This window comes from Macrosteles quadrilineatus, unplaced genomic scaffold (genome assembly GCF_028750875.1).
Source record: "Macrosteles quadrilineatus isolate MER2022 unplaced genomic scaffold, UCM_ALF_1.0 Scaffold_7__1_contigs__length_78375512, whole genome shotgun sequence".
NCBI lineage: Eukaryota > Metazoa > Arthropoda > Insecta > Hemiptera > Cicadellidae > Macrosteles > Macrosteles quadrilineatus.
The window spans coordinates 58,516,955-58,532,004 of NW_026542600.1; the positions used below are offsets into that span (position 1 = coordinate 58,516,955).

The 15,050-nt window shown below is 36.5% G+C and overlaps 1 protein-coding gene across 1 annotated transcript in view; it reads right to left on the minus strand.

The window, feature by feature from the left end:
• Nucleotides 1–1,649: 1,649 nt before the first annotated feature.
• Nucleotides 1,650–15,050, minus strand: part of LOC128998551 (uncharacterized) — a 21,025-nt gene continuing 7,624 nt past the window's right edge. The window contains exons 2-6 of the mRNA XM_054424738.1: nucleotides 13,078–13,309; nucleotides 8,154–8,325; nucleotides 6,453–6,569; nucleotides 4,737–4,882; nucleotides 1,650–2,137 (exon numbers count right to left, since the gene is read on the minus strand). Coding sequence (XP_054280713.1) covers nucleotides 1,808–2,137; nucleotides 4,737–4,882; nucleotides 6,453–6,569; nucleotides 8,154–8,325; nucleotides 13,078–13,309 — 997 coding nt within the window. The 3' untranslated portion in view covers nucleotides 1,650–1,807. The remainder of the gene's footprint in view (nucleotides 2,138–4,736; nucleotides 4,883–6,452; nucleotides 6,570–8,153; nucleotides 8,326–13,077; nucleotides 13,310–15,050) is intronic.

Below are 15,050 nucleotides of genomic sequence, written 5' to 3' on the forward strand. Positions count from 1 at the left end.
GGTAGCAAAGCTCTGAACAAATGTGGGTCTGAGTCATACACAGTCATCCCATTATCATCCCTGGACTAAAATGGGGCCCGTGGCCACAGAATTGACAGGCAAAGCTCTCTCAAAACACTTTATGGTTTTTACCATGTGGTTGGCATTCTGGGTTATAGTAGTATGTTTTCTGTGCCGTGGCTGAGGGAGTGTGCTATATGTGAATTAGGGATGTAGTCTGTGGTTTATTCTAATATTGTTTGGTATTAGAAATGCAGGCTAACAATAAAAACATATACTACTGGGAATTTGCTTAGTGTACAGGTTTTATATGACGGGACATCTTACCTACTCAAGGACTCAGGCAACAACAAGGAAGACAATTTTTAATGAAACAACTTAATTTTATAGGACTGCTGACTTTCAGGAAGATCATGCACAACTATAGGTATGATAGATTTGGCATTAAAATGGACTGTACATTCTAGTTTGAAAAGATGATTTAAAGTCTAGAGAGTAATTTAGTAATTTTTTTAAACTGTAGTTTCAAAATTACATTAATGAGCTCAGTATCTTTTGTTTGGATGTAGTCTTCTAAAACAAAAACAATAACTTTTTAATCAGGTGCATTTTTGGATTCCAGTAGATTCCGATAGAAGTTATATAAATTAATTTTAATTGTACTTTTAGCTTAGTTTTATTATTCTAAAGAGTATCTGATAAAGCCAGTAGTGTATGTTTTGGCTATGAACCTTGCAGACTATTTGGTATATAGTTAATATCTGAAAAAATATGATTCAAGTCAAAAACTATTTTACTTTTATTTTGGAACTACAGTAGTGCCGAAATAGTAATTTTTATCATTGAAATTTATTTTGATCTTGGGAATCAATCTACCCATATTTTAACTACAAAGTTGTGACTCAACAATAATAATAGGCCTACTATTTTATTTTGTCATAATATTGATTACTCATTCAAACAATATTGATCTTGAACCAAAAGAAATGTTTTTTATAAATACTTTAAAATATTTTCTTTCTTCTTGGGTTTTACTCCTTTTTAAAACAGTACATTAAGTTTATAAACATAAAATTATAACATTTTATTTAAACTGATGTAAACATAAAAGCTATTCAAAAATAGACACATTCAAATAGATTTTAAAATAATTACATAAATATGGAATAGTATTTTACAAACTTAGATTATAATATAAATTACAATCATACATGGTATGAATAACAACAACCTTACATATTATCATAACGATTCTTTAGAATATATAGTAAGCTAAGTATTAAATTAACTTATAATAAAGCTTGATTCAAAACTCCCATCAGAATAACTTTTAAGTAACTGGTGGGTTCAGAATTTCAATAACTTACACTGGGACTCACCTAAATGAAGTGGGAATCAAACTATAAATAAAAATTGTGACTTATCCTTAATTTCAGTAATGCTAAATTTAGGTACTTTTCCCCTAACTTTTTTTTAATTTAGGTAAATTTTTCCTTAATTTAGGTAAATTTAGGTATTTAGGTAGGTGGTAAATTTAGGTAAATTTAGGTAGGTAGGGTTTGATCATTTACAAAATGAATTTTACCCACCAATGAAGCCAGAATAACAAAATTATAGAAGCACATATTTTTGCTAGATACAGTGGGGATTCCAAAGGGGGGGGGGGGTTTACAGGACTAAGCCCCCCGTTGGATCCTGGAAAAAAAAATTAATAAAAAGTAACAGAGGTGTTTGGACCCAATTCTAGACGTGCCTTGAATTATGATAGAATACATTAATGTACCGGTACCACTAATTACATTTAGTTTCATTTAAAGTTTGACAACGTTTTTATCATGCTTTGTCTAATAACAGATGTGTTCACTTCCAAAACCACTTCAAGATTGGCAGTGTTTCCTGTTACGTTTAAATAGTCGATCGTAAGAGCTCCTTTCAGTTTTTCACCCTCTTTTTCAACAGCTCCATAGTATTCTTGCGAAAGAAGGACTGACTGTGGATAGAGCGCCACTGCAGCTGCATACATGTCATAGGGAACATACGTAGAGGAAGGGTGCATGTCCAAATTTTTGGTATCTAATTTGTTCAAAAACGCCATTACTGAATTATCAATTTTTGCCAGTACATTCCATCTCCATTCCTGTAATAAATTTAATACAGTAATAGAGTAGTGTAAGTAATATATAACAAAAATAAAACTTACGGTACACATTATACACATAAAGTATTTTTTTAGTGTCCATAGCAAGATGGAGACCTTGTCAACCGAGTACAATAAACTTGGCCAGTTCAGATAACCATACAATGCCATATAATGTTAAAATATCAATTATTATCATAGGGAATTAAATTTTAATGAAAAAGTAGGCCATTGTTAAAGTATTATGATAATGAATGGATGATTCTGTACAGCAGGCTCTCCTTATAATTGTTTAAGTTACTTATAAAAATTAATATAATAAATTATAATTTTAAATAAGTATGGTAGTACAACCATCTTATAGTTTGACAATTACTACAAAGTACATTTTCTTTTATTTTTGGGGGGGAAGGAGGTAAAAATGTGTTTATGCACACTGAGATACTCAATGACCTCTCAGTTGTGCCGGATTCCCGCGGGCTTAATGCCCCCGGACTACCAGCCAAAAAACCCCCTCATCTCCTAGGACACTAGCGTGGAACTGTTTAGCACATTACTGTGGGCTAGGCCTTTTTAACTATGTCACTAGGGCTTTACTTCTTATTTTCTTCCGAAGGCTAATGCCAATCGAAATCGACCTTCTTAGCCTGGAGGATGACCTTGATGAACTGCTTGACACAGTTCCAGGTGCCTCTCTGTCTACTTCAGATGTCCTGCAGTAGATTGCCTGTCTCTCTCTTACGACATAGAAGACGGGCCACGGGGATGAAACGGGCAGTCACCATCATTGCAGACTTGAAAACCGTGCAATAGGCAGAAGCAACTCGCAAGGCTCCTTGACGCTGAACCCAGGAAAGCAGCCGGTCACGGAAGACATGCCTCTCCAGCATATGGGCCCAAACCTCAGCACTGTGCAAAAGCACTGATTGGACAGCAGGCATCAGTAGGCAGCGTTTACAGGAGTCGAGACCGCCGACCTTTGGCATAAGCCTACTAAGGGCAGCGACTCCCTTAGCGGCTTTGTCAACAGTTTGCTTGATCTGTTCGCCAAAAGACATTTTGCTGTCAATCATAACACCGAGATATTTGGCATACGGCTTGGTCTCCTGGTCTCCAGCTGGACATGGCCCTCTTAGACAGGAAGGACGATGGTAATTCTCTTCTTGGTTAAGACCACGGTCTCGGTCTTTTCTACCGCCAGCAACAAGCTGTGGTCCTGCATCCACTCGTTGACTCAGAGTATCACTACTCTGAGTTTTAGTTCTGCCACTTTGACAATTCTGCCTGCAACCAGAGCAGGGTCGTTGTCGGTGTAGCCAACAAGGTGGGTCTCTTCGGGCATTTAGAGTTTTTTTTTTATTTATCGCAAAGTAAATTAAATACTATATGTCACCCAGATGTTATTGTAAAACCTGCTAACCCAGATATCTTCAGCATATAAAGAAGGCGGGATAAAAGCTCAAAAATCTTTCGGCAATACATGTTCCTCTTATCTGTTCCATTACAATAATACTTAGTAGAGTAGACTATTCCCAAAACATGATATTTTGAATCAACACTGCATGCACATAAAAATAAAGAGTTAAGTCTCTTTTCTGAGGTCTTATTATGTTTTCATAAGAAATAATCTCAAATTTTTCTCTATGATTAAAAGTAATGCATACAATAAGTTTTGCTATACCAGTAACGCTAATTGATTCGACAATAACCCTAAGTATGGGGGTAGTCTGCAGATTAAGTTCTCCATTTAGCTCTTGTCGCAGCTAAGTGTGCTAGCGAAAATCTGTGACCAATGTCGCATTTCTTACTTCATCTCCTTCTTTTCGATGGTAGGGACGATTAGTCTCATCATAGTATTCAAAAATGAAAACTGATGTTCCTGCCAAGTATAAATTGTCTTCAGTGATGAGATTTCTGTTATTTCAGAGCCTTCAACTACTATTGAAGTTGATCGCCAGTTGAGGGACATAAATGAAGTAAACAGTTTGGAAGTAGAAAATGTGCGCAACGAGCGGAGGGAATACAGAGGTGGACATGACGTTTGCTAAGTGTTTTTCATATTGTAGGTGTTGTTCATCAGTATTGTTTAAAGAAGACCAAAGTAGAGTAACTTTGCATGCAGAACATGGTGTGACTGAATAAAGAGACTGCTGATCTGATAGTTGGCATCTCCATAAGACTATCAAGTACTATGGTCAGCCCCGAAATTGTGAGATGCAAAATTTCCACAACGAAACATCATTCTGCATATAAATTTTCAACTGGCAGTAATCATCAGGTGATTGATATCCTTACTATAGAAACCTAATCACAGAATGCGTTTCACACTTGGCGGAAGTGTTAACTTTCTTCCACAACGTATTTGAATACTGACAAGACCAATCGTCCTATAGGGGTGGGAACGAGCTACAATAGTAGCGGATGCTGTATGGAATACGACGTTAGTCTCATATTTTAATTAGCTTGCTTGGGTGAGAGGGAAGCTCGATGGGGTTGTTATTTTATAGACAACCCTCCTATATTTACAATTTTTTACACAATGTTAATGAAAATAGTAAGAAAGGTTTTATGGAATTAAAAACGTGACAACAACACTCACCTTCCCTAAGTCGTTTTCGAAACAAGTTTCCATTGGCACAAGGGTGACAAGTGTTTTACTTTCAGAAGCTCTTCTGAGAACTAGATTTGCTGCATCAGGATCCATGTAGAAATTGAACTCCACCCCAGGACTGACATTTCCTAAACCTGCACACATTACATACTGCCGGTTAATATAATTTATGATATATTAATCTACATACTAATAAATCATTTTTACATTATGTAGTAGGGTTGGTTCCAAATTAGGTAAATCTCCAAGTTCTTTTTGATGAAACCCAGAATACTTGGTTCGTTTGATCTACATCACAATCAGTCAGGAGATGTATCCATGCTCTGCTGCTGAAATGATCTGCAGTCATCCTCTGTCACATTTTGCATTATCTTAAAATGTTTTATGTGTGCTATTACTTAGTGTCGTATTACTACTCTAAGGTTTCTCTTACTCAGTTTACTGAAAGTGTCACTCCTCTTTTGATTGTAAATTCCTAGTAATTCATTGGATTGCCAACACCCTGGCTGAGTTAACTTTCTTTTGAATTCTTCCTCTTTGAGTTCCTTTTCCAAGAACACATCTTTGGGTCTGTTCTATATGCTGATTATAGCCCCACCAAAAAGATAACCACCTCCTTCTATGTAAGCGTATCCGCTTCTTCACTGACATCAACTCCTAGGGTCCCAGGTACCAATTAAGACACATTTTGATCATTCTGCCAAAAAAGTTTTATCCCTATTGGCAGTTCCACAGCATCTTAAAGCTGGTAACTGGTGAGATCAGTGTTATTAGCCTGGTTATCTGAACACCCCTTTACTTGTAGCCTGTGCTGCAAATAAATTATTGGAATTATTTGAGCCTTTTAAATACTAGGATTATATTCCAGAGGTTTATAGAATCTTATAGATCAAAACACTCCTGGACTGTTCCCTTAGCTTTTCACTAAAAATACTACAATATTGCACCACTCATCCTACACTCATCCTTCACTGACATTTGGGTTAAAATATGCAAAAAGTGGCGGTACCATTTTAAATAATTGATCTTAATTTATATTGATATTGTATTTGGCTCGTCGGTATGGGAAAGGAAAGATCAAGAAACACTACTACAGCTATCAAACTTGTATTTTAGTTGACTACTGCAGTTGTGACCTCTGGGTTCTGGGTGAAAAAGTCAAACTTATTAGCAATATCTGGCACAATAACCTTCTTACAAAACACAGAGTCTATACAAATATCTTAAGTGACTACAGCAGTTGCTTACTAGAACTTCCATTCTTAAGGAAAGATCAAACTATCCACCAATACTTTGCATACAATAGCTTGTACTTGACTACTGGACTTGTGAATCTATTACAACAAAACACCATATATGCATCAGATCTTACCCTTCCAATCCACAAAGGGACACTCACAGTAAGAAAACCGTAAAGGAGCTGCATATTTCAACCTCCATCCAGAACACCTAAAGCAGCAAGCTAACCCAATCTGCTTCAAGCAAAAAATGACAGACTGGCTTCAGGCTTCTACCGTTTACCTTCTAAGAAACATTCAGAAGCTGCATAGTGAGCTAAGGTTTTAAAAGGGTAAGTAAGGGAATGGTCTTGTTACTATCTAAGTCGACCTTTTTGTTAGATAGCCACATTAATTCATAGCCCAATGACAAATTTAGGATTCGTTAGATCCCCTGCTTATCTTTACAGGAAAATAATACAGATACCTCTGATACTTCCTCCCAGCACCACAATCCTTCTGGCTTGCTGTAGAAACTGTGGGTTGAAGTGAAGAGCCAAAGCTAAGTTGGTCAGGGGACCAGTAGCTATCACTGTTACAAGACCTGCGACAAATTAACTAGTTTTAAAATGTATTTAGAACAGTAAAAGCTTGATTACACAGAGCGAGGTTACAAGCTACTAGCCACCAAGAATGCAGGTTAGTTGGCAAGTACAGCATAGAACTCTTTGCTTTCCGATTCCTCTGACATCATCAAGACTAATCCTGCTAATTCCTGGTTCTAGGACCATGTCAAGAGGGGTTACAAGGGTATCTGAGGCGTGTGTGGGGGGTTTGGGGTTCCCCTTTTGGAAAGTTTGGTGCTTTGAAGGCTGGTATGGTGACTTTCTAAAACTATTTTATCGTAGAGCTGTGTCCAAAGACTTCAGTTACATTATAGGACGAAAGATAGGTTAAAATTTATTTTCCCTTGGTTCAATGAAAGGGGATTAAGCTCCTGTAGCTCCCTCCCCCTTAAGAACCTCCACTGCTTGTCACTTTGGCACAAGAAACTGTAAGTAGACCTACACTTACGTAGTTTTATGATTTAGTTTGCTCAAAAGCCATTGGTGTGTTAAGTTGCCAGCGGAGTTTACTTTTTCCAGAGATTTTTCAAGTGAGTGTGAAGAGTACACTGGGCTAGTTTACGAACTGAGTGTAAAAAATCCGGTTAAGTTTAGTTGCTTCTAAATTCTGTGTAAATTAAATTAAGACCTTTATTGCCTAAAAAGCAACAGTGTTGGATTTGTTGGGTGAAAAAGGATTCAGATTTGTTTAAGGAAAATTAAATGTACAGTTGAAAAGAGGCAGAGTGTAAAATGCACAAGATAAAACCAGAGATTTGCAAACTCATTGTTTAGATTTATGATGATCCAATGAAGGTGGTTGTTGATTTGCCACTTGTTTTATGCTGCAAAATTTACCTAGAAATCATATTAATCTCAATAAATCTCCTGAAGTTAATACAGCAGGCAGGGTCTGTAAGGGTACATCCACAATGCACTCTGGTTTTTGAGTCAGACTGTTGGCGCCGATTGAGTCAGACTCGGCTAGCTTACTGTCCTATTCTAGTAAACGTTAGAGGCCATAGTGCACCTGCGCGCCGATTTCCTGTGCGCAGGCAGTCTGTCTAAGATTTTTACTTGAATGAATTGTTCATTCTTGTTTCAGACAACCTGAAAATCGGACTGTTGATTTTTTAATATATAATTATTAGTATTACTATGCCGTATATAATTAGATTCATATTTATCTTATCTAAAAGCCATGCTTAGTAAGCATTTCAATTCTAAAGTTATAATACTTAGCCACCACCTGTGAAGATATGTCCAAGATTTTCACTATATATCTTGGACTTCCTTCACTTAATTATTTTTCTGTTGTAGAGTTTTTGCATACAACAATTTTTTATTTTGGAAACAGAATAAAAGTAGATCTACATCAAGTGGAAAACTTTATGGAAAACTTAAATGCTAAGCTAGAAATTTTAAGTTTTATTAAGTTTTTTAAGTTTTTAGTTTTATTCATGCACAAACAAAACTGTTCACATCAGCAGATTAATCAGACCTTTCATGGTTAGTATTTGATGATTTTTCAATAAATTTTTACCTTCACCAGAAATAATGAGCTCTGTAACTAACCAAGCTACCTGGGTATTCCTTGACAGTTCTGGCTAGGAATGATGCTGCTGGCTCGTCTTGAGCTAGGGATGGCGACGGAGGGTTGATGTAAGGAAGATCTCCTAAACCATCTGAACCAAAGTAGTCATTACTTGGCGGGGAGTCTACTAGACCATAGTTAAAGCCAGTGAACACCCTTATCTAATGGACAAAATTATGTAGATAAAAATAATGCCAACTTTCTATTGCTATGATACGCTACACGTTTTCTAAAAACTGTATCTGTAAAATAATTATACTTGAGCACCAAGCAGTGTAAAAAATGGCAAACAGCTTATTAATGATTTTCTAGTCTTGATTGTCCCTACCAGTAGTGTAGTGGGGCGGGAATATGTGGGAACGGCATTCCAACCCTACTTTTCCCGAAAAACCTATATTGCTAAGAGACCTGTATTTTTTCACAAAATCGGGGAGTGTTCCCACACTGGAAAATTTATAACTACACTACTGGTCCCAACTCGTCAAAGATTCTCTAGTTTTAAATACTTCCCTTCCATACATTTGGAGTAATGGATTGACATTTGTTTGCCTCACAACAAATTTGCTCTTAGGAAATAGGGGCACAGGTTTGGAGGGATAATTGGGAGGGAAAAACCAGGGAGAAAAACTCCAGACTACCAAATGCAACATGAATATGCCCACAGCTTTTAGAAAAATTAACAGCTAAACAATGTATAGACGACTTTTAAGGCAAAAGCCAAAAGCTTTTACTAAAAAAAGTCCCAAAACAGTTAGGACCCCTTCAACCCTGGCCCCCTGCGACTCATACCATAGTGATCATGGCAAAACCTAAGGTGAAAAACAACATCTATTTGAACGACTTTAGACACCAACCTGTTCATACATATTCATTGGTCATCGTGTTATTTATACTAGTAGGGTATAATAATAGTGGATCAATGGCTCAGAAGACAGTGATGTTGTGGCTTTGGATCCTGGTATCTAACACTACATTTTATAAGTACGGTTCACCCTTGTACTGTACCGGCTCACCACTTCCTTTGCTGGATACATTCTTGTACATGCCTCTGTGGCCCATGTGGATGGGCAAATGCAAGGTTTAAGACTATAAGGAAGTATATATTTTCTTTTGTCATGCACATGTTCGGATAAAAATGTCCAAATGTCTAATATCAAATTTAGTTGCTCTGATAGAATGCTGATACTAGACCTAGATTGTTTGTTAGTGAATGGTGATTTCACTTGGAGGACACCCCTCACTAATTGGGATAAATTACAATAATGTCAGTTAATATAAAGGGAACTATCCTTAGCTAATAATTGGTTGTGTGATCGATCTAAAACAAATAAAAATGAAAACAGGGTTACTTTTATTATATAGATAAAACTGTCATTATATAGTACCACACATTGCTACAGTCAGAGTTTTGATGTTACACTGCAAATTGCCAATACCATAACAGTTAAGACAATTATAGATCTACCAGAGGTCAACAATATCCATTCAAGTACAGCTAAATTGAGTCGGCAATAATCCAATTGCTACCGTCACATTGCACAGCCCACATACCTCGATTTCCACTGCCATCATCAGAAAAACCACCAACAGGGTTTGATTTGGTTACCTTCACAATCATCCTTTGATTTTTATTATGATAGCTATACAGGATTACAGGTTTTTAGGTGTTTTAAGATTTTTCTGATGAAAATAAATATATAACCTCAAAAGTAGTAAGGAAAATGTTTCAGGGACCATGCTACTTTTAACTGTAAAAATTAGTGGTTTACAATTTTCCTAATTTAGAGTGTTGTCAAGAAGCAATATTCTGATTCTCATCACAAAATAGTCAACAGGTAGGCCTACTGTATGAATAAATGATTTTGCTCACTAAGTCAACTTTTTATAATAAAGTGTCATTGCAACAAGGATTGCTGTACACTCTGAAAAATTATCACTTTGTATGTAGGAGAATTGGCAATTATGAGAAAATAAGTAAGGATAGTGACAAAGCTATAAAACACATCTGATTACACTCATATTTCATACTCAAACATTTCTACAGGTTGTATCAAAATATCAAATCTATATTGTTTTTTTAAATGGTTCATGTTGTTAAATTATGTTTTACTGAATAATTACCCAGATTGATCATTACTAACTAGATGTAATCATTGTAATTGAAGTGAGTCTAGAGACAAAGCTCAGTATGAGTATGTTTTTTTCTGCAAAAAAGGCTTAATACCTATACCTTTTAAATTAATGTTTGCCAAAGCATTAATTCTCTTTCAAAGGTTGTAAATAAGTAAACAATTTCAATGAATGGTAGTAAAAATTGTTCAATGGCCTTGATATTTTTCATTCAATAGTTTTGAGACTTATCTCAACTATGGCCCCCACTGACAGATAACGTAATCTTTATAATTACGAATCACCATCTTAAATCTTGTCAAACACAAAGAAGTAATCCCATAAGTAAGGCAAAGGTCACACTTCATTAAAACCCCTCGATGACTGGTGTCTGTTTAAAAACGTACTTGGACCATTGACCATTCAAATTTCTTTTGGTCAGAATGGTACAAAACCATTAATGTCCCAGAAATAACTTTGCTATGTGTTCAGTCAAGATATTTGTTGATTCCTAACAGATGAGGGGAAATTTAAATTTACTGTAAGTGCAAACTTTCCCATTGGTTGGGAACTGCCTTGAGACACCTAAAAATTAATTTTAATGGGGATGGCTTAAAAATGCTTTGCTACTTTTTATACTTATTCATAACATACGAGACGTGTGTCTAAAGTAAGAACTGTTTTTTAATTCACTACTCTGCTGCAGTTGGAATTCCGCTTTAGCTTCCTTTTTACCTGCATCATAGATTAAAGAGTAGACGGAGTGGTCTACACATTAATCTATGCATCTATCAACAAAGTCTTATATGCCGTTTAGCCAAGTATCTATCGCTTTTATTTTTGCTTCACTAAAGTGGTACCTACGAATGAGAATCCCAACAACTGTGAGTTTGCTTTTTCATTCAATTTCTGCAAAATCTGCTGAAATTTGCAAGGAAGTAAGTGAACTTTATGACAAACCCAAAATCGTTACTGTAGTGAATGAATGGTATGGTTCAGTGCTTAAGTGGATTGGAGCGTTTAAAGATGACTGTACGCATGTTTGTGATGTGGCAAAAATATGAACTCTTCTGTCATGTCCAAGCTTTTTTGTTACATTAAATGGTTAAGTTAACCTTTTGTTTCAAAAGGCTGATGAAAAGAGAAAACAGAACAGAATTTATAATTTTGTTACTTTCTGATGACTTTCTTTTAGCTTCATGAAGTGTTATGTGTGATATTATTTCCAAACGATTGAATTATTGAAATTTATGTGGGGTCAGCATTATGATTATGATAATGAGGTTGTAATTTCTTGGCTGAGGTAAAAAGAAGGAAGAGGGTATCCCCCCCCCAATAACCAAGAACTAATATGAACATACCATTACTAATCTAATATGATAGGGGTTGGCTGGATATGTTCTAAGAAAAGAAGACGGCACGGCACCTTAATAAAAACGATATTGTTAAATAATCCCAGGCAAAGAAGACCAGCAGAAAGGCCTAAGATGAGATGGTAAGACCAAACCTTCACATTTCAGTTTATGTACAATACAAGTCTAACGGACTGTTCAAAAGTATAATGTTCTTGCTTGATTGGTTAAGGTTTACACAATAATGTGCATTTTTTAATTAAGTAACAAACATTTGAATTTCAGAAACATGTATACTGTACATGTTGTGTATATAAAAACACTACATTCTAGGGGCGAATATTAACCTTCCATCGGGCGCGTCACGGAAGTTACCTCCGGGTCACTGTATTTTTGTTATAAAAACCATAGTTTAAGTTTGGCGGGGCTATCGCCTGACGTACCTCACCCACCTCTTTTGCGGAATCAGTTTCGGTTCGGCTACACCTATCCCTTTCCCAGTTGCCACTTGACCTTAGGGAGTGGTTCGCGTCACTATTGGAGGTAGCTTCCGTGAGCGCCCTGGGATGTAACAGTTTTCCCGGAGCCTAATTCCGTGTGCGCCCTTGTGTTTGACCTTATTTTGCAATTTTATAAAATGGATGAAGAAGAACAAATAACCATTTTGTCTAAGAGCTTTGACAAATTGAGTAATTGAGTTTTCCTTGTAACAAATATTTTTTTTTCATAAGACATAAGTGTTTTTATGTCATAAACTATTACAATTTTTTATAATTTTATACAATAGGACTGTATATGTACAAAAAGTAGGCGAAGTCTTTTTTATCCACAGAACTTACGTATTTTTATTGTTTATTTTAATATTTTCCATTTGATATACAACTTAAGTAATAGTGTAATAACTCATAAAACATGTTTTTCTTGCAGTTTTATTGATATTAAAATGGTGTTTACCCATATCATTGTATGGTTTTTGTATCCCCAGAGGTAACTTCCGATCGCCTTCTGGTGTTTGAAAATCAATGCGCCCGATGGAAGGTTAATAATTCCTTTGTACGTAAAAACTCAAGAATTAATAACTTTTTCTGTTCTATGAGAGCAATTTAGTAAGGAACATACTGTACAACCATTGGCATGTGTGATATACATAAGATTTGGCTGGCCCACGGTTTGTATGTAAGATGCTATAGGCCTGAGAAATATTTGTGTCCCCTCCACCCCTTCCTTGCCAGAGAATTTGTATCCACCTCACGCCCACAGCATATCCAAAACCGCCTGCGCCCTTGGGCCCCCGGTCCAATGGGGCCCATTTACTAAAGCGGCCCCTGATATTTTTCTTCTTCTTTTTTCCTTCTGCATCCAAATCTCTATCTACTATTTCATCATATTATGTAGTAACATAGTCTAAAACATTTTGAATACTCGATACTCCTTTAAGCCATAAACACATACCTGTAGTTTCTGAGCCACTTTGAGTATTTTCAAAGTATTTATGACAACATTTGGTACATCAGTGTTCCCACGCACACAGGTTATGGCCAAAACCTTAGCAGCTGATTCACCAAGAGTCGCTAGTATTGCCGCTGTGTCGTCAATCCCCGGGTCAGTGTCGATCACAACAAGTTGTTGAGGGCTGACGACTCCGGCACCCACTTCTACCAACCTTGGCAGAAACCATGAGAGACTGAAACATCATACATTCATTTGTTAAACCATATGGTTAACCTTTTTAGTTATTGACTCTTTCAGTGCTATTTGGCAACACTTTTTAGTTTGATAGTAAACCCTTTCAGTGTTATTTATGGTTCTATATCTGCTTGTTGTGTGTGATGGCAGCACTAATATTTCGCATTAGGAGTTTATTAAAAGTGGACTGTATTGAAAGAAAAAACAATCAAATGAAAGAAATCAACTGGTCAATGTTCTTTGATCAGTGTTCTGAAGCACTTTCTCTTTATACATTCCTGAGCAAACTGCAGTGGACGACACAATCACTGAAACTGATGAAAAAGCGGCTCTGCTAAAACCCCCAATTCCCAAATCCAATTCAGTACAGTGTCAATTGGTCAATCTTTGGCTATCCGATCTGCCTGTGGATGATCAAATACTCTGAAATTGTGTGCTATTTTCGTGTAGGGTGTAGTATGAATGTAGTGGTTATAGATTGAGATACCTTTGCCACCCCTGTCTACACTCAGAGAACATGCAACAGGTTTTAGGGAACTGGACTTGACTGTACTTTCTAATTGTTTTAGTGTGCTGCATGCCACACAGTTTGTCAACTTCTCATACCTGTATAGCTCTCAGCTGCCCCTCATGTTTTAGTTGCTAAGTGGACAAGTATTGCTTGAACCACAGGGAAGTAAGGTACAGAGGATACACTCCATGGTACACCTAAGTGTTGTCTAGCACTAGTGCTGGTGTCTAGGGCAAAGTCCAACTCCAACACCGCTCCCCTCGTCCTAATGTACTACAACGCTCATGGTGGAGGAAGACCCTGTATCCTGTGAGATTGGAATTTCCACACAGTGCTCGCTGTTCAAGCTCTTCTCCTTGCTTGTTACAAGTATATTTTTGGCACAAAATACCAGAGCTGGAAGTGCACGGTTGTCCCATAGGTGTGTTTCCTCTGTATCTTACTTCTATGTGCTTAATTTTATATTTTACAGTTACAGTGGTGGTGTTTTCCTTGATAGCTTATTTTAAAACTATTTGTGATGATGGCTTCAAATACAGAAAAAGTTAGTCGTATACAAACTTAAATCCTCTTATTAGATGCTTCAACAGAGAATCTTTATCATTGTAATGATTTTTAACATATTTACTTAATTGTTCAGTATTTTCTTGCTATACGACCTTTCCGCCCATCCAACCTTGCTGCAGCAGGTTGAGGTTAAGTAATCAGAACTCTACTGTATTTTCAAACTCCAGGGCTATCCAGCACATTAAATTGTAACTACTAAGTGGTCTAAATGCCCAATGTAAACTAATCCTAATTTTCTGTAGCAACATTCAAAGCACCCAACCATGCCATAGCTTCCACTTGAGTTGCACACTGTTTATTCAAGGGTGTCATCATTGTCATCCCAGTATTTCTGACACAGATAGGCTGGTAATCTTTGAGTCCTATTTAAAATTTGCCAACTAAAACATTATTCAGCAGTTAAGTTTTACAGCCCTTGTAATACAGACAATATGATCAAGTATGATAAGTGTGAATGTCTTTGTGGCTTTTTTTATCACTCCCACCTGTATTCATTGGGATAACACTTCAAGGGGAGGTTACCAAATGGCTTAATTGATAATACTTTTAAAGGACCGTATAAGGTGTAAGAAGCTAGTTTTGTGATTTTTCAGGCAGTACCGTACTTTTGAAATATATAAATAAAAATAATAACTCTGTTACTTTTTCTGGGGGATGGGAT